Below are 19,717 nucleotides of genomic sequence, written 5' to 3'. Positions count from 1 at the left end.
GTCTCTGATTTATCTTACTGCTGTCTTTCCTTTACATAAAAGGTGCCCACATACACTAAGAAAACTAACCTTAAGGTCCAGCACTAGTTTCTTGTATTTTGCTGAAATCTTACACTCTACCTCACTTGTCTCTCTAAGAAACGGTCATTAATTTTCCCAGAACTCTTAAGCATGAGCTGTTCTAAAGGGAAGAAATGCAACACAGCTTCAGCTATGCCTTTCCTATCAAAGCACTGAAGGGTGGCCAATCTGACCTACTATTTAACGTTTATTTTTGAACTGAAAAGATTCATCTTTAAGTACCTAACACCAGCAAGCGCTCTCCACTTTTTCGCTCCCGGAGCGACACAGCACTTGTGCTCAGGGCTTCACAGGGAAGCGCGGAGAAACTCTGTGAAGAGCAAAAAAAAAAACCAAACAAAAAACCGGTCACAGACACGCAACGCCTCTCCTCCGGGACGAGCCGCCAACCGGCCTGGCCTCCCCTCCCCCCTGGGGGGAGCCTCGCTGAGGAGGCGGCGAGGCGGGCACGGGCAGGCACCGCGGGTCTCTCCCGCTCCGCCACCGGCCCGGGCGGCTCCGAGCGGAGCCGAGAGCCGCCACAGGAGGCGCGAGCCGCCGCCGCACCTCACACAAAGGGCGGGCGGGAAAGTCCCTTCCCCGCCGCCCGCTCCCGCGCATGCGCCGACAGCCCCCCGCCCGCGCTCCCTCCTTTGCTCGCAGAGCGACCGCACCTCCCCCCCCCCCCCCCCCCGTTGTTTTGTGCCGCGCGGAGCTGCGCAGGCGCAGATGCGCCTCGGCGCCGTCGCCGTTCTGCCGGTCTGGCGGGTCCTAGCCGGCCGCCGGCAGCGCGCATGCGCAGTCCCGCCCGGCCGCTGCGCATGGGCTCTTGTCTCCCCTGGCGTCTCCCTCCCCCTCCCCGGAGTGGAAGCCGAGGCGGTGACGTCAGGAGCGGCGGCCATTACACGGTCTGGTGCGAGGGAGCGAGCGACAGAGCTGCTGCTGCGGAGAGCCCCGCTCCGGCCGCGGGACTCGCAGCGCTTCGGGCCGCTGCCGCACCCTCTGCGCGTCCTGCCGGGTTGTAGCCGCCGGCGCTGTTTGGAGCGAGTCGCGGGGACCCCCGGGGCGGTGCGTCAGGAGGCGGCGAGGAGGAGGAGGAGGAGGAGGAGGGGGCGAGCGAGCGGGCTTGCGGGATGGAGGAGAAGGTCTTCACCAAGGAGCTCGACCAGTGGGTGGAGCAGCTCAACGAGTGCAAGCAGCTCTCCGAGGGGCAGGTGAAGAGCCTCTGTGAGAAGGTGAGCGCGGTGGCGACGCCGGAGGGGGCGACGCCGCTTGCCGCCGGGGGCTGCGGGGGAAGGGAAGGGGGCGAACCTCTGCGCCAAGGCGGGGCCCGGCGCCGGGGGGCGCCTGGGCGGGCAGGGCTGGCTGGGGGGCCGCGGTGGGCGCTGCCGCGCGGGGGTGTCGCTCCTCCGCCGGGTAGGTGGGGGGACCCGCGGGCGCTCGGGCAGCGGGGCGGCGGGCCGGGGCCTGCGGGCGGCTCCGTGCACCTGACGGGCGCGACCCTCCGGCGGAGACAGAGCGGGCAGGGGCGCTCGGCGGGCGGCTCCGGGCCCCCTCTCGCTGCGCTCGGCGGCTGGCTCCGCCTCCCGCCTTTTCATCGCCTCCTAAAATGGCGCCGCCGCCGCCGGGATTCTGGGCGAGAGACCCCCGAGCGCCGCCGCCATCCCGCCACCCGCGCGGGAAACCGGCGCGAACCGGCGCCGCGGCCGGGCCGCGCTGCGAGCGCTGGGCCGCGGCTTCCCCGCCGCGGCTTCCCCTCCGCAGCTCCGTGGTGCGGGAGGGCTCGCGGGCGGATCGGCGCAGCCGGCTCCCGTGACACGCTTCAGCATTTCCGAACGGTCCCAGAAGCGTAGATTATTACAATGAAAATAAAGCTCATGGTCATCGCTTTAAAATTACAGGGAAGCGTTAACACAGGACTTCGATTTTTAATATAAATAAGCACAGGCTTATTTATAACTGTAGTTGAAGGGTAGATTAGCTTTGGGACGTGGTTTCTCTGAAGAAAATTCTGGGTTGCATGAAAAACAGAATAGACAGTTCAGATCACATGTAGCTATTTACTTTTGTGGTGACTGATAAAAACATTGAGACTTGGATGTTAGAGTACTGTGTTCACTGGTGTGTTTATAATTTAGAAAGGTCTTTAGATCAGCCCAGGATAAATCATCTTTTGACAAAGTGGGTAAATGAAGTACTTGCTTGTGTAAACTTTTATAAATTGATTAAACTGTTATGGTAGATGCCCTTTTAATTGCTTTTTCTCTTACTGAAAACAGTTGTCAGCACCTGATATTAACATATATTTGATGTTTCTTTAAAATAGCTTTCATAGTGTGTTGTGCCTGATAAATTTGACTGTGGACCTGAAGGAGGGATTCCCATGTATGAAAGTCTGTTTGTTTCTCCAGTAATACCCTCTGCTCTAATAAAAGACATTACCTATCTCTTCCAACATTGCTTTTCTGATTACTGCCAGGCCACATTCTTGGACCAGTGTGAATAAGTAGGTCTTCTAGATATGTGGAAACACTTAATACAGCTTTGAGTAAAAATAGGTTTCATTCTAGGAATGGAAATTAAAGGGAAAATTTGTTCTAGTAGCATCAAACTGCATTTTCCAATTGAATTTTAATCCTGAATATAATTAAAAATTAATAGCTGAAGACTGTTTTCAGTTACTGGAGGTTTTATATGTTCATATATTTCTAGATAGAAGGAAGTAATATTTGTGGATTGTTTGGGAACTAGAAATTTAAGGAATATGGGAAGTCATTGATGTACTCGGTTCTAAAGAAGCCTGTGAACCAACTATGAGAAGTAATGAAAATATTTAAAATTTGGCATTGCATCTTCAAATATTGTAGCATGCTGTTTCAGAAGCAAATTATTTCCAGAAAACAATCCGTAAATTTATTAAGAAACTTAGTGTTTTTGAGCAGGCAGGTTCTTACTTGAGTCCAAATCTTAGCTGGCTAATATTCCAGCTGCTTAAAATTGTAACCCTTAGAAACAGCTTTTGTATTTTAAATTGTGTTGAAAGTAAGTAGCAATTTAGATGCCTACTTATTTTTCACTTTCCTCTTGATGGTAGTGGTCCAGTTTCTTCCTTATATTTTTTTTTCAAGAGGTAAGTATTCCATTTACCATCAGTTATAAACAGATGCTGATACAGCTTCCTGAACACTGATTTAGTGGGTATTTTTTGTAAGGTTGTATGATAACTTGCAGAAGCATGAGGCATCTGCAGAAAGCTTTCAGTTTACTGGGGGCTTTGGGAAGATGAGGAAAGACATACTGTTTGAAACTCCCAACAAAAGAAACTATAGTCCTGTTCATCAAAGGCAGCAGGCTGATCCCGCCCCCCCCATGAAGAATGGAAGTGAAACATATTTCTGGAAAATAAGTAATGCTCATCACGAAGATAAATTCTTGATGCGGGGTAGGAAAAAGGGTCTAATCTGAAGTATTTCTGATGGACTCAAGGGATCACAAGACAGATGCTTAGACTATGAAGAATCAGCAGTGTCTTTGGTTAGGCTGAACAAAAGCAACAACTGTTAAAGTGACTAGATTTGTGGGAATTATATATGTGGATAAAAGGAAAGGTTACAGAAAGTTACCTGTCCAACTGCTGTCGTCCTCTAAGATGAGAGATCACAAGGGTGTATGAGGTATATCTAAATTATATTTTTCAGGTAGAAGCAAGCTCACTTTACCTCGAGGTGGGTGGATTTGAGCCAGCTCCAAACCAAAAGTACTATTTCTTTGGGTACCATGACATTGGGCTTGAGCTGAAATTCCCAATCTCCTACTACTTTGCAGTTAGTACTTTGCAGAGTACAGCCACATGACTTTCTATGTTAGGGAAAGAAGATAGGCTTTTGATAACTACAGGTAGCTCTCCTGGGACTTCCTACCTAATAGTAGCTGAGTTCCTAAGTGACTGAAGACGCAAGGAATAGAAAGTAGGCTCCAGAAGTACATGCTTGCCATTAAGTCTTCCCTACCCACTTAAAGTGGGAAGCTGTATTCTTGAAAGTGAGGCAGTAGAATTCTTTGCATTTCTGCTTGGAGACAGCAGGTTTTTTAAAACGTTCCCACTCTTCCAGCCCTGAGTCTCAGAAACTGCTGAATTACGGTTCATGCTTTGATTGTCTGAAGTAGTTGGATGAATCACACCCAAAGGTTATGTTTTTCTGTAAATAGCTTGATGTGTTAAGGATAATGTCAAGTATTGTTACTATTCCAAGGGACAGATAAAAACCCTACTAGCTATAAATTGTCATTTTCATTGCACTAAACTGTAGCTTGGACTAGTTAAAAATCCTTGTGTGAGGTGTTCCCCCCCACCCACCCACCCTCCTTTATTGGATGATCTTCATGAGACTGGTATTTCAGGATCTGCTGGGACTTTATGCATGTGGACTGGTGCCTATCTAATAAGAATAAGCCTAAGGGCTCTGTTGTATTTCAGTGTTGATATCTAAAGAACTTAACAGCTATTTACAAATGCTGTATAATGTAGCATAATAACTAAGTGTGGCCACTTATGCATCCCAGTTACTTTCCTAATGTATTTCATGTTTTGCTTGGTTACCTAGGTAATAGTGGCAATGTTAACTTGGCAGAAATGTCTTCTAAACCTAGCAATAATTTGTAACCATGAATACTATCTACTTTCATAAAACATTTAACTGCCACACAGAAGTCTGTATTAAGTTATTCTAAGCTTAATATGTGCTGTATATTTTATGTTACCTCAGTAACAAATTGTGTGTGCTTTAATTACTTGGTTAGTGTAAGTTTTGATGAATAAGTATTCCAGATTTGCACCATATAGCCTGCTGATAAGTAATAGCATGACAGTAGTGTTGGTTCTGCTAATGCTTATTGCTGAATTCTTTAACGGCTGTTGTGTACAGAAGAGAAAGGAAATCTTTATTGCCGGGTGAGATTTTTTTCCATTGGTCATTTAGAGAAGGGGAAAGAATGCTGTTTTGGAGTACTGTTCTCTTCTTTCTTTTACTTTGTGAGGGTTGAGGGAAATGATCTTGTCTCCTCTCTAACATTTATAAATGCCCCTTATCACAGAAGAGGTGGGTGTGTTGCATTGTTCGGGAAGGTGGGATGGCACTCTAAAGATGCACAAAGGAATGAGTTGAATTTGTGGATGGAATATCCACTGGTTATTTCGGAAGCTACCTAGTATAGGTGGAGGGAGAGGTATCAGTCTCTCCCCTTGAAATACTAGTCTGTAATTAAGTGGTCTGAATATAACATTTAGTTTTTGGAAAAAGAAGACGAGCTGCCTGTGTATGCTGTGTAGAAGTATTTTTTTTCTTTTTTTCCTGTGTACTTGAATTACTAGCAAAAAAACTTCTGAATAGACACTATTGCTCTCTAAAAAGGTTAAACTGAGTGAAGGGCTGATACTGTTAAAGACTTCCAGAAGACTTGATTCAAACCTTGCCTCCTGCAGCTTTTGATCAGTAACAATGTTCTTGGTTACATAGACTGTTGGTTTTGTCATCAATACTAATTTTCATAATATAAAAGTGTTTCTGGGCTATACTGATCTCTAGTACATGCCTTGTTAATGGTGTATTTTTCCCAATTTATTTTATTATATTTTTTCCCCGTTGCAGAGCCTTCAGCTTTGTTTCTCAACACCAGATCTTTCAAGTTAGATTTTCTGAAACTAATTGTAGATGAGAACAAACCAAACATGCATGTGTCTACTACAGCTCTATGAATTGCTTGAACTCTTTCAGCTTATATTAAGAGCTTTAGTTCTAGGAGGACAATATGTTCCTGAAGAAACTTTGTTTTGGGTCGAAAGAGGAATCTGCGATCAAAGATTCAGTTCCCATGATGCATTGGACTGACAAGTTTTGTGAAGCTCACTCCTCTGTGTTAATATATTACTGCCCTGGATCCCTTCCCCACCTCTTTTTCACATGGAGGCACATGTTCCCTTCTGTCTACTCTGCTGTTGGGGGAGTTACCTTTCTTAGCTACTTATTTTGGCCACAAGTAAACATGCTAAACTGCCCCCAGTTCAGTTAGCAAGAGCTTTTCCTTTAGTTAGTCTTTACATTCACATTTTGATTTTTACGTATAACTGTTTCTGACTGTCCAAGATAACTGTAAAAATGGATATCCCTGTCTGAACTTGCTGTATATTAGAAAATCTGCCCCAGTGGAACTGCTAGCTAGCAGGAGTTCCTGTGCAGTGGACTCTGTAGATAGTTATATGGATGCATACAGCTCATCTTTGCTGTCGGATTGGCTTCTGGGTTACCTACAAAGGGAATATTGAACTACTGCCAATGGCAGGAGGGCTCTCTTTAGTTGGTCCAAGGGTTATGGGAGATCAGAAAATGGTTTAGGGCTCCTTTGCTACTGCCTCATTGAATATCCTTGGGGATTAAGCTGTTGGTGATGCATGTGATTACACCTTGCGTCTCTAAGGAGTTATTGGTGTCTTGTGAATAGCTTTTTGTGTCATTTTAATAACTGTATATATTTAGTCATTGTGGAACACTTCTACATAAAAAAAGATCCTTTCACCCACTGTGTTCCGTTTCTTGTGACAATTGGTAACATAAAACTGAAATAGCCTTTGTATACAAAAGGCATTGGAAGCGTCAACCTTCCAAGCCTTCTCACCTAGTCCTGGTTATACCTTTAACGCTTGGATTTGGGCATGAGCATTTGTTCTTGTGTATGCCAACTCTTGTAGCTTCAGCACCTTTCCTTCGTTTTCAGTTCTGTAAAATTCTATAAAACTGAGTTGTGCTGGTATTGGTAAGGTTGGATTTTTTTATTATCATCATCACATCAATTATGATAAAATGGAAGTGAAAGATGCAGATCTTTTGGTCTTGTTTTAAAAGTCATTTCAGGTGTAGCTTAAGATAACACAAATAAGCATTCTTAAGTCAGGGCAAACTCCCACTTGTTTGGGCTTCTAACAGTTTAAGTCTAAAAACATGGATGAGACTGTAGACTGATGTCCTCTTCCAGATCTACCTGTGGTGAAGCTATTGCCTACTTGGATCTGGTGGCAGAGCTGCTTCTGTGATTGCTCCCTAGCCATTTTTGATTAGTCATCTGTGTTACCTTAAGCAGTGTAATAACATAACCTGTCTGGCTTTGACTGGCAAGAGTTAAGGAGGTCTCATAAAGCAGCTGTGCTAAAAATTGAAGGAGCAATGATTGAATTTTTGTCCTCACTTAGGAACTCTTGACCACTACACCTATATTCAATAACACAGTTGTTGCTGTGTTTCTTTTCTTTAGATAGTATGTTAAGCTGGAAAAACAGGTAGGGTATTCCTGACCAAAGATAAATACTGGAGCTCAACTGCTCAGTAATCAGATCTCCAGTATTTCAGTTGTGTGTATATATAAAATACCAATATATTTACCAATATATAAAATTCCAATTTATTGCATTACATGCTTGTACACTTCTGTATTTGACACACATGCCTACCCTCCAGCCTTCCAGTCAGTATCCTGGTTGTGCATATAACATAAACGTGCTTAGCTGTGTTTGGAGTTATTTGAGCTTTGAGCAAAAGACGACCTTCTGAACTTACTGTCCCATGAGTACAACTTCATGAAGCTGAACCCTAAAACCCTTGTTACTGCTAATGCTGTGTTTGACGAGTATAAAGCCCCTATAGGACGTAGCTGACCATCTTTAGTAGTTACCACAAATTATTTTTTTGATCCATTAGCCTTAAACCTGTGATGGTAACCTTCTACAGGGAAAGGTAACAAAGAGCTAGGGCACAGCTGGTTTTGGAATAGTTTTAGCTGCACTACTACCTAGTTTTATTTATTTTAAGTAAAGAACTTGAATGACATTAAACAAATACAGCTTGCTGCTACAGAGAGGACTGAAGACCATCTCTGTATAAAGGGTTGGCTTCATGTGTTGTCACTGTTGCTATGATTCTTAGAACTCCCATGTAGAGAGAAAGGCACCTCTCTTTCCTGAGCTATTTTGCACCTCCACAAATTTCAGAAAGATTTGCTAGACTTTTTTTTTTTTCTTTTAATTCAAAGTTGAAGGCACTGGGATCTCTTGTGTGGTTCAAAATAACGATGGCATTGAGTTCCTTCAGAGGAGCCCACTTCTATCCCTCTTTTTCCGTCTGGTCTGATCAGCTATTGATACTTAAATAGCAATTCCCTTTTCTTCTCCCAAGTCTGACTCCAAATAACTCTATTCTTGTGTATTTGAAAGCAAAGTTCACTGCCCGTTTACTTTCTTGTAGAGCTTCTAGAATTCACAGGAAAAAAAAGGCAGTTGTCTCATCTAATCTTATGTGCAGCACTGGCACTAGGATTGATCTTCTGGTTTGGGCAACATCTTGTGTTTAATTGGTCTTTCCTCTTACAAAAATAGAAATTGCTTTAAAAAAAAAAAAAAGGTGAGAGAGTTAATACTGTTGCTAAGTTATGGAGCATTGCTGAAGGGACTTAGTTGTGTGTTATGATATAGGAATCTGATTGGATATTATGCATTTTTGGGAGTTGTCCTAGTTGTGCTGAAAAATAGTCATTGATGTATCTATAGGCTACTGTACTTACATTTTGAATTGAAATAAAATGTTGACTTCTTTTGTTAGTTCACTTTGTTGCTTTGGTATTCTGTCTTACTCCAGTCTTGATTTCTGTTTTCTCTTTATCATCTACACCCCATATTTCAATCAATTCTTATATCCTTACCAACACTATTTAAGAAAATTAAGGGCTACAAATACATAGTGACCACATTATGACACATGCATTCTCAGCAGCTATATTGTGACGCATTGATCAGACGTGCTTTGTTTTGCTTCACTGAGTTCTAAATTTTCAGTATTGATAGTAGTGAACATTTAGAAATGGAGGCATAGGCATTACTCACAAAAGCAGGGAGAAAGCAGATCAGGATATCTTCTAGTTCAGCCCTGGTAAAAGTTTTTTGCTGCTGTTGCTCCTTCTGTTTGGGTGGAAATCCTGTTTTTGTTTCCTTTAGAATAGTAAGTAGTTAAATGCTGATGTGGAGCTTTTTGAATGTTAATTTTATTCCTGCATACACATTCTCATTCACCTCTAATTCCTTAGAAGATTCTGATGTTCAATGTAAGTCAGTTTCCTTTTTTATGCCATACGTGATCTGACCTCTGTCTTAACATCTTCTCAGAAGGGTGATATTAGAGGCCTGATTTCTCTACTTCTTTGATTTAAAAGGTCATAAGGTCAAGGAAAATACCTATTGCTTTAAAAGCAGTGAGACTGTCTTTGGTCTGAACTTGTTTTCCTTCCCTCTCAAGTGAGAAAATAAAACTTTTAAATTGAAGCAAACATAAATGCATTCACTTTACAGAAGACTTGCTGAGTGTAATGGGATGACCTTTTCCTTGGAATTGGAATGTCTTCCAGGCCATGATTTTTGACCTGCTAACACCAGTCTTCATCCCAATTAGCTGATCATTGTGGCTTTAGTCATATCCTGTGCACCTCAACGACAGGAAATTATGGGTGTGGTTGAAGTCTTCGATCCGGACAAAATATGGTAACTACAAATACCTGATTTTTTTTCGTAGTTGCAGTATGATGACTCTCAGAACATACTTTATTAGATAGCATGGCAGTTTGCAGGTGTGAATTCTGGTCTTCTAAGAACAGCACATTACAGATTGTAACTCTGAATTTGGAGCTATGTTGTCTAACTAAAATAATGATTATATTTTCTTTCCTGAGTTACTGGTAACCCCACATTAAGTGTTTTATAGCATTGATTTAGCGTTATGCAGCAGCTTCAAGCACTGTTTTACGTCTCTACAAAGCCAAAATAATGCCTACAGGAAGGAGTAGGAATAATCAGGCGGTATCTGGTATGTTCTGGCAATACAAAGGAACTGAGGCACAGGTGAATTTAGGGGATTTTTCCAGAAACAAATTCTTTGATGCAAGGTTGATGTACTCTGCTTATGAGGCAAACTTGCTTGACCTCAACATGCAGTGAGTTGAGAATGACAGTGTCATGGCTGGATTACAGCCCTTAAGGCACTCGGCTGTGAGCCTTAAAATCTGTGGCATGCTAGCTAAAAATTGAGGCTGAGAACAAGGGAAATAGGAGATAGCTCTGCACGCATACAACTCTTGCCTTTTATTAAATAAAACTGTGCAGAGATGAGAATCGTATGGTAGCAGTTTTAATGGTCATAATACTTTAAAAAAAACAATCTTCTACGTACCTGTTTATTATAAAAGTTAGAGTTTAGTTAGTCTTGGATCCTGCATTGCCTTAAAATAATGAAGATAATCTTTGTATTTTAAGAATAGGGTTTTTTGCATAGAAAATGTGCTTGGCAAATGAAATCAACAAGAGTGCTTTACTGTTCATCCTACCATTTATAAAATATGCAGCAGTCCAGGAACGTTTTAATCCTAGATTTTATTTTCATCCAATAATACTTGGATTCTAGTAAGGTGAAGACTTACTGTTTTCTTGTCCGTTTAAACCATTGGTTTTGTTCTTATGTCTTGGGTTGGTTTGGGATTGTATGAAGTTGCTTTTTTCTCAGAAAAATGGCTCAGTAAGCAGATGTCTCAGATACTAAGTGTGAATGAACTTCAGGTACTACAGCTAAGCTGAAGTGTATTTGATACATGCTTAATGCTTGAACTTTCAGATTGCATTGAGTAAAATGCATGGCTTTCCACCTTGGCAATGATTATTTATGACAACATTTTACTTGGTTCTGATGCTTTTCTCTTGTGAAATTGTAAGCGTCTTCTAGGTGCACGTTTTTTCTGTATAATTCATAATATGAAATAAGAGATTATTTTCACAGATTGCTTGGTTAGTTGCTTGGTTTTGAAATAGGAGACTAGGTAGTCCTGAAAAATTGTTGTGCTGCTTTGGAGGTAGAGTTTTGTAGTTGTAATGTAAAGTGTATGCTGTTGATGTCAAGTTCTTATTTAGTTTCATTCAACATTTCTAATTTGTAGAATACCATGATAAATTAAACTTTGGTGTGGGTCACTTACAAGATTAGAAGATATTAACCAGTACAGAAATTCAGTGCCATTTTAACATTCAGAAATGTTAAGAAGTGAAAAATGACTGAGAAATGAAAGCAGTGGTAAGTGTTCAAAAAAAAACAAGTTTCAGAATTGCATAATTGTTTGTCTAGTGATAGACGATGCAACTTGAATGTTTCAACATGCTGATGTCAAAATTTTGTGAAGTATTGCGCTGTTATCCTTCTTGGCAATAGGTCACTGAGTTTGAGGTACAAGGAATCAGGTGTCTATGTCTTCTCCCTAATTCTCCCTCTTTGGATGATCTGATCAAGGAGTACTTTGTCTTCTGTTGAGGGCTGCTGAAATGCTATACTTCCTTTCCGTAGGGAAGTGGAGGGGAGCTGCTGGCAGGGAGTCCTGTCCATTTTGGAAGGGGAACTGACAGGAAGGGAGTTGGGTGAAGTGGCTATGCAAGCAGCATCATCCTGGCTCTCGGGGAAAGGATGGGTAGAGAGGGAGTAGAACCAGGTAAGGTTGCACAGGGTGGTGTATGATCCTGTACAAGGTCAGTGTCACAGGTAATTCAATAACATTAGTATTAATATTGGTATTGTGTAGATTTAGAGTTGGGGAATTATGGTATTACCTGTACTATTGTCTTATCCACTTTTTGCTAGTTACTAGTAGCTAAGCAGTGTATTAACACAGGCTGTTCCTTTACCCTTTTACAGGAACTGATTTAGTGCAGAAACTTGGGCTATGCTTTATGAACCGCTTGGTGGCTTGTTTTCAGGGGTGTTATTTTTTTCCGCTTTCAGATGTTGTAACGCTCTTTTGAAGAGGCAAGTTTACTGCTTAAGCAATTCAGTGTAAGCCATTGTTAATGCTGTGGGACGTGGCAGGACTGTAAATGGGCTAAGCAGTTCATAAGACAGTATTTCATGAAACTTGTTTCAGAACATGAAAATATTTAAATTGTTACACTAGCATTCTTATGTTGTAGGATTTAAATAGATTGATATTTGCAAGTTGACCTGGAACAGTCTTTTTCCATCCGAATAGTTGTCTGACTTAAGCATATGACCATATGCGTAAGATATCCAAGTGATTTAATATTTCAAAAGCTGAGGAAGTGACAACTTTAATGCTGAAAACTATGCCATTCTAATCTCTATCAACATGAAAGTTGCATACCTTCAAAGAAAAACAAATGCTGTGTTCTTTGTGCAGTGCTTCCAGTGTGGCAAGAAAATATGGGAGTAGAAAGCATTCTAATTAAAGAAAACAGTTTTTTCATATTGAAGTGCTATAGGTATCTGTAACTTTCTCTGTCAAAAGGACCATTATAAAAGCTTTCGTGGATTCAGATGGGTAATACTTCTGAATGTGTATTAGAGGAGTGCTAATAATGCTGAGGATGTTATAACACCTTCAAAACATCCGGTGAGTGTCACTGCATTAAAATGAACTTAAGTCAGACTATCTTAAAATAAATCTACGTTTTTAGTGTCTACCACAAGCCAGCAGTGACCTATCTTTAGTACTAGGCACAGCATGAGTGGAAACTGTCATCTGAGATTGACTTTTGATGTAAATATGTCTGCAAAATGATTTAACTGTTACTCATGCTTTAATATGTAAAGCTCTGTGCTGTACAGGGTACTTACCATGATTTTTTTTTTTCCTTCCCCCCAGCATTGAATGAATCTTGTTGAATTTCATGCATCTCCATCATTAAAGCATGTGTTGCTGGCACTCTTCTTGTTTGAAATGGTTACTGTGGTTGTTAGCCTGGATAAGGCCTAGGAACAGTGAGACCTTGGGGGGGGGGGTCAGCCACTGTCCAGCTGATGGCTTTGTGGATAGAATGGAAACTTGGACACAGCAGCATGTTTATTAGCATGGTTCATTCCAATACCCAGTATTTAATATACTGTTTAGATTTTTAACTTCAAATGTTTCTTTCCTGAGTTCTAAAATCTAATGCTCCTTAAATGATTATGAATTTGTTCTGCAGTGCTTTCAAAATAGTTCGTGCTTAGCTTAGCAAAATAAAACCACAAGGTACTATATTGCTTTAGTTGTCAGGTTAGGTTTGAGAAAGTATCAAGAAAATTGACCCTAAAAATGAATGTGGCTTATTCACATGGCTCTTCTGTCAGTCTATAATACTGGTGTATACTTTAGAATATTTTGGATTCAGCATGGCTTATGCATAGGTGGTATTTGGTGCTGTTTCTGGGAGCCTTGTAGCCATCTTGGATTATAAAACTGATTGTAGTTTTGTGTATTCTGTTGTCATTCTGGTAATAAGGTTTAAAAAAAGAAAAGATTCTTCTTGGGTAGGGAAGTTGGTGATTAAAAGGCCTGGAAATCTTTGTAGAGAGTAACTTCTGAACTTGTTTCTATTTATATTTCTGATATCCTCTTGATTTAGAAATTTACTTTGGTATGCATTTGTGTCTGTTCTGAGAACAAACTAACAACTGGCAATGTGATAGATATGATTAACGGGTTCTTGCATTATTTTAATTACCTTTTTGATGCTATATTTAACTTGTGCTTCTTCATCAAATTGCCTTTGTCTGCAACTTTTATGTAGGCAGTTTCAAAAAAAAAAAAGACAAAATCTGTATTGCCAGCAGGTGTCCTTTTAGCTTATAAAGGCACAACCCAGTTTCTCGCACGTACTTAAACTCAAAACTTGTTCCAAAAGGCTTTTGCAGAGAATCCACCTGTTCTACAATTGCTGATACCACTGAATGTTAGTTACGTTCTAGCTTGTGCTTCATTTAGAACTGTTCTTGTTTTTTTGCTTTTTAGGCTAAAGAAATTTTGACAAAAGAATCTAATGTACAAGAAGTGCGATGTCCGGTCACAGTCTGTGGAGATGTCCATGGACAATTTCACGACCTCATGGAACTTTTCAGAATTGGAGGCAAATCACCAGACACAAATTATTTGTTTATGGGGGACTATGTTGACAGAGGCTATTATTCAGTTGAAACAGTCACATTGCTTGTAGCTCTTAAGGTAACTTTTTTTCTCAACTGTACAATTCTAAATGACGTTTAAAACTACTACACTAAGTATGCTTAATCTCTGTTAAGAATGAACTGTGCTTGTTTTATAGGTATAAAAAAAATGAAATGCTAGCTATGTTACTTTTCCGAGATCTTTCTGAAAAACCTAACTTTCAGGTGCAAGCGTATATAACTTTCTAAAACAAATGCTCTGTGTGTATGTGCCTGTACATTTCTTTACTTATTCTAGCCTAAGTAGCAATCTTTGAAAAAGCTGTTATCTCTAAATAATTTCTTAAACACAAACTTACGGATCTTGCATTATTGAACAAAGAATACTGAGTGATTGTAGTGGGTGGAGATGTTATGCTTGGAAAGACAAGCGTAAGGCATGTGGGTTAAAAGAGCTGAAATATTATAAAGGTAGGGAATTGTTTAGACTTCTGAAAACTAGCTTTATACTGTATACACACTACATGTGTGTGTATATATATGTGGAAAAAGCTTGTAATTCATCTCAAAGTATATGGCAACTTAAGGTTTAAATGTATTACCCTGTTTTTCTCAAACACTGTAGTTGAAACTTCATTTTTAAAAACATTTTTTTCACTGCTTTAGCAAAGGGGAGAAAAAGCAAATTGTTTTTTTTTGTGGTGGGGGGGGAAGGCATGCCTATTTTGGTGCCTCTAAAATAAATTGTTACGTTTAGGTCCGTTACCGTGAACGTATCACAATTCTTCGAGGGAACCATGAAAGCAGGCAAATCACACAAGTATATGGCTTCTATGATGAATGTTTAAGGAAATATGGAAATGCAAACGTTTGGAAATACTTTACAGACCTTTTTGATTACCTTCCTCTAACTGCCTTGGTGGATGGCCAGGTATGTTGAAGTTTGAAAGTTTAAATGTTACTAGTTGTAAAGGGAGCTATTAATACTGTATTCTGTCAGCTCTCAACTTTAAAGTAACCTCTTGCAGTCTTAATTGTTTGTGAGCTAAAATAAATAGGGTAAACAAATGGGATAAATTTCATATATCTCTCTTTCAGATTTTCTGTCTACATGGTGGTCTCTCTCCATCGATAGATACACTGGATCACATCAGAGCACTTGATCGCTTGCAGGAAGTTCCCCATGAGGTACTGAAAAATACATTATCTAAACTTGTGGTAGGACTCATGACTCAGCATACATCTTAATGTATATCTTAATGCACACGCAGGTTGAAAATGAAATTCAAAACAGCTTAGCAGTATGAAAGTGCCTCTCTTCCTGTATTAGTTTTCTGGAGAAAATTTGAGGGGCATGTTTTTGCCTAAAGTAAGAAACATCTCATTAATATGCCTAAAATCTCAAGTATCACTTAAGGATCTCGGAGGTGAGAACTGCTTCTATGCAGATTCTTTATTCAGATTAACTTCTTAGTAGTATTTCAGGAGTTATCTGCAATAGCTGTTGTAGTTGATAGGCATTTTCTTTTTTTTGTCTTAAAGAGACACTGCAGTAAGTTGTTCGGAGGGATGTGTGTATGTGTGGTTTTTGATTATTTTCACCTGCAATTTCTGAAATAACTTAAATTCTTACAGGGTCCAATGTGTGACTTGCTATGGTCAGATCCAGATGATCGTGGTGGCTGGGGAATTTCTCCTCGAGGTGCAGGTTATACATTTGGACAAGATATTTCAGAAACCTTTAACCATGCTAATGGCCTTACGTTGGTTTCAAGAGCTCATCAGTTGGTAATGGAGGTAAGTAGTGTAGCTATCTGTCAAACTCTTGGTTGTATAGTTGGTGCATTAATACCATATTCGGTATATCTGAGATCTGCATATAGGCTTCTGTGACAACATCTGATGATACAGCTGAGAATCTTCCAGAAACTCTATTTTTGGAACTATTGATGTGCTACTATAGGAGCTTCTCAATTTGGCACTGGAGCAGTGTGGTTTGGTGTTTTTTTGGTTTGTTTTTTTGCCTTCTTTCCCAAAGCTACAGTGACATCACAAAACAGAGTTTATTAGCAGATCTGGTGTTACATTTTTGTGTAGATAAAAGGGTTTTTAAACATTTATGTTGAGTCTCTTGTTAGGAAAATACACACAAATATGTGTTCCTTAAACACGTTTATCCTTTTTACTTTAGATATGTACTTTTTGTCCTTAGGCTCCAGTTACCTCTGGCAGTTACTATTTTTAAATGTATATCTGGGTTCTGGTTTTGATGACACAGCTTAAGATTCAAAATGGGTTGTGTACTTCAGAATTGCTTTTTTTAACACCAGTGCAACAAAAAACCTTGTCTTTTTGAATGTGCTTAGCTTATGCTTACTAGTAAGAAGAAACATGCACAGGCCAAAACTCCCCCCCCCCTTCCCTTTTCCATTTCAATAAATGAAGACTTGTGTGGTGGTGGTGTTGTGTGTGGGTTTTTTTTTTTTTAATGGGGCTACAAATATCAGTAAGGGTTTTGCACATAAAAAATCAGTTTTAGTAGTCAGGTCATTGCATGTGGTATAACAGTTTGGCTATCATAAATATCTTTTCTTATTTTATTTTTCTGTGCGTGTGCATGCGCGCGCTCTCTCTCTCTCTCTCTCCAGGGGTACAACTGGTGCCATGATCGGAATGTAGTAACAATTTTCAGTGCTCCAAACTATTGTTACCGTTGTGGCAATCAGGCTGCAATTATGGAACTTGATGATACTCTAAAATACTCCTTGTAAGTATATTTAAAGATGAGATTCATGCTGCACGTGATTTTAAGACAGCTGTTTTAGCAAGCTACTATTTAATTATTGTGTTGAGGTGTGTTTTTTCCCTGTATACTTTCTGGAGGTGAAATAAGTATAGAATTGTCAGGTTAGTCACATCTAAAATGTTACAGACCATCAAATATGTGGAACTGTTGTTGAAATCTTGTCTGTTGAATTCAAGTGAGACTCCTTATTTTGTTCTATATAACTGGAGCTTAGTGAAATTCTGTAGACATCTGAAGATTAATTTGTAAGTAGGAGAACCCCGTCATATCTGAGATAATGCCAGTCTAGGGCAAGAGACTCTTGGAATTCTTCCCATATGTTGGGATATGGGTGTGTGTGGTGGTGGTTGTTGTTTAGTTTTTTTGTGTTTTTGTTTGTTTTTGAAGGTAGGGCTTCTAGTTAATGACTTCAACAGGAGTTTTAGAGACTTGGTAATAAACAAGGGCACTGTGTAAATTGCCCCCTTTGACAACTACTGGAGACTTTAACTTTCTAAATGGATAGTAACATCTGTCCACTTCATCTGAGTCTTAAAGCCAAGATTAATTTCTTTCCAGTCCATAGTTCTTTGGTAGAAATCATAAAACTAGTTTAAAATATGGGGATCATAAATACCTACTAGCAGGAGAAGTGGAAGAAGTTGAACGCTTGTTCTAGAAAATTTTCTTTGAAAAAACTTTGACTTACACATTTTAAGACCACTGCTACTATGATTCACATATAAAATATATCTGAATGTAAACAGGACTGTTACAGTTTCATTAATGTGTGCACTTTTTTCAGTTTGCAGTTTGATCCAGCACCACGTAGAGGTGAACCGCATGTTACTCGTCGCACCCCAGACTACTTCCTGTAAAGAGATTTTAGACCTGTACAGTATTGCCATGAACCATATGTTGACCTAAAGAAAATGGGAAGAGCAACAGTAACTCCAAAGTGTCAGAAAATATTTAACATTCAAACTTGTTTTCACATGGACCAAAAGACGTGCCATATTCAAATACAAAGCCTCTTGTCGTCAACAACTGTGACCACTTTAGAATGAACCAGTTCATTGCATGCTGAAGCAACATTGTTGGTCAAGAAACCAGTTTCTGGCATAGCGCTATTTGTAGTTACTTTTGCTTTCTCTGAGAGACTGCAAATAATAAGATGTAGACATTAACACCTCGTGAATACATTTAACTTTCCATTTAGCTATAGCTTTATTCAGCATGACTGTAGATAAGGATAGCAGCAAACAATCATTGAAGCTTAAAGAACATTTTTAAAATAAGTACCAAGGCCTCATATTTGTTCTGAAACTGTTTGTTTGTTTTATTTTCAGGGAATACTGTTTAATTTAATTGTATTGATTTTTTTTTCGTCTGCACTCAGTTCCCTTTCCCACTCTTTGCCCTACCATTTGTCCTTTGTAATGTCCAAGCATAGTGAATTACTTTGAACAGAACTGTTTTTTTCTGTAAAACAATGTTACTGCAGGAGAGAGCTGCAGTGTTTTTCATAATAAACTTGTGAACTAAGTATGGAAACATGTCAAATTCTAATTGCATCTTAGGTCAGCTCTGGTTTAATAAACTAGCACTTCACTTGAGTTTTATAAACCCATCAATTTCCACCTTAAATAACTAAAAATGGGGTGATTGAAGTATGCTGAAAAACCTCTGACTTTCTGAATTCTGTCCCAGGGAACTATCTGGTCATTTGGTATCAGTAAGGTGAGGACAGAGCTTGTTTATTACTGAAATGTTGCTTTGTTTTCCCTCTTGGTGCTCTACTGGAATATTCAAAAATAGAAGAATATAGGATAGCTTCATTGATTATCGAGGCTTTTTTGCAAGTGTAAAACTAAGTTTGAGTTATTTCCAATGTAGGTGCTAATACTTAAAAATCATTTTCTGAAAAACTAAGAATAAAACCAGTTTTCTAACTATTAAAGGAATAACTTGAAACTCAATAGTACATGTATTGCCCAAGCTTCCATTTTGAAAAATAATGATGTGTTTTAGTGTTTTATGTTAATTTCTGTTTAAAATTTCCTTTCTGCCTACCTACTTGTTTTATGATTTGAATCCAGATTTGATTATTTTATTTAAAACGGTGTAGAAATTCAAAAAGTATGCCTCTTTAAGGTTTATACTTTAAACTTCTATTTTATTGGGTATATCTTCAAGATTCACTGCCTGTCATTTTGATGGAAGGCTCTTGATATATTGTTTTCCTTTCAAGACTTTAACTAGTTGGGCACAATGTAGACTTTGCAACAAAACTGGAGGATGTTTTTTTTGTTTTGCTTACAGTGCTTAATTCTAAGGTAGAGTTATTTTGTATGTGTCTAACCTATAGTTTGAAAACATGGAGGCCTAATTGCAGGCACGGACACAGTTCTGGGGGCTTTCTTGCTTTTCTGCTGAAGGAACTGCTTCATTCTCTAATTTGTAATGAAGTCACTTCATTTTTCTAAGTGTCACTTCCTCATTCCTTTTCTGAAAGTCTTGAGTGGTTACTTTTCTCTTCAGCAAAATTCTGACTTGCCCTGTAGGTTGGGTTCCAAATTATTTCTGCAGAGCACTTTGGTCTTCTAAAGCTTGATCTCTTACAGGAAGAAGTGCATACTAAAAATAGGTGCATTTGAGATGTCCTTTTTTTAGTAGATCAGGAACCTTGCTTTGATCACTGTCAAAAAAAAATTTCCTTTGCTGTAGAGAATAGTTCAGTCTCTAACTCTGCTTTGCTTTTGCTTGCCAGTTTCTGTATGCGTAAATATTTTTGTGGATAGAACTTTGTGCCTCAATTGACACCACTCCTTCAAGAGTAGTGACTTTGCCCTATCTTCTGTTT

The 19,717-nt window shown here is 39.7% G+C and overlaps 1 protein-coding gene across 1 annotated transcript; it reads left to right on the top strand.

The window, feature by feature from the left end:
• Positions 1-940: 940 nt before the first annotated feature.
• On the top strand, positions 941-18,400 carry PPP2CA (protein phosphatase 2 catalytic subunit alpha). The gene is made up of 7 exons (XM_067305142.1): positions 941-1,295; positions 13,918-14,127; positions 14,827-15,000; positions 15,168-15,257; positions 15,705-15,866; positions 16,718-16,836; positions 17,660-18,400. Exons 1-7 carry the CDS (start codon positions 1,194-1,196, stop codon positions 17,730-17,732), a joined length of 930 nt encoding a protein of 309 aa, XP_067161243.1. The 5' UTR covers positions 941-1,193; the 3' UTR covers positions 17,733-18,400.
• The last annotated feature ends 1,317 nt before the right edge of the window (positions 18,401-19,717 follow it).

The sequence above is a fragment of the Apteryx mantelli genome, chromosome 14 (genome assembly GCF_036417845.1).
Source record: "Apteryx mantelli isolate bAptMan1 chromosome 14, bAptMan1.hap1, whole genome shotgun sequence".
NCBI classification, from domain to species: Eukaryota; Metazoa; Chordata; class Aves; order Apterygiformes; family Apterygidae; genus Apteryx; species Apteryx mantelli.
Note: the sequence above shows the minus strand (reverse complement) of the source record. Positions and strands in the feature narration are given on the sequence as shown.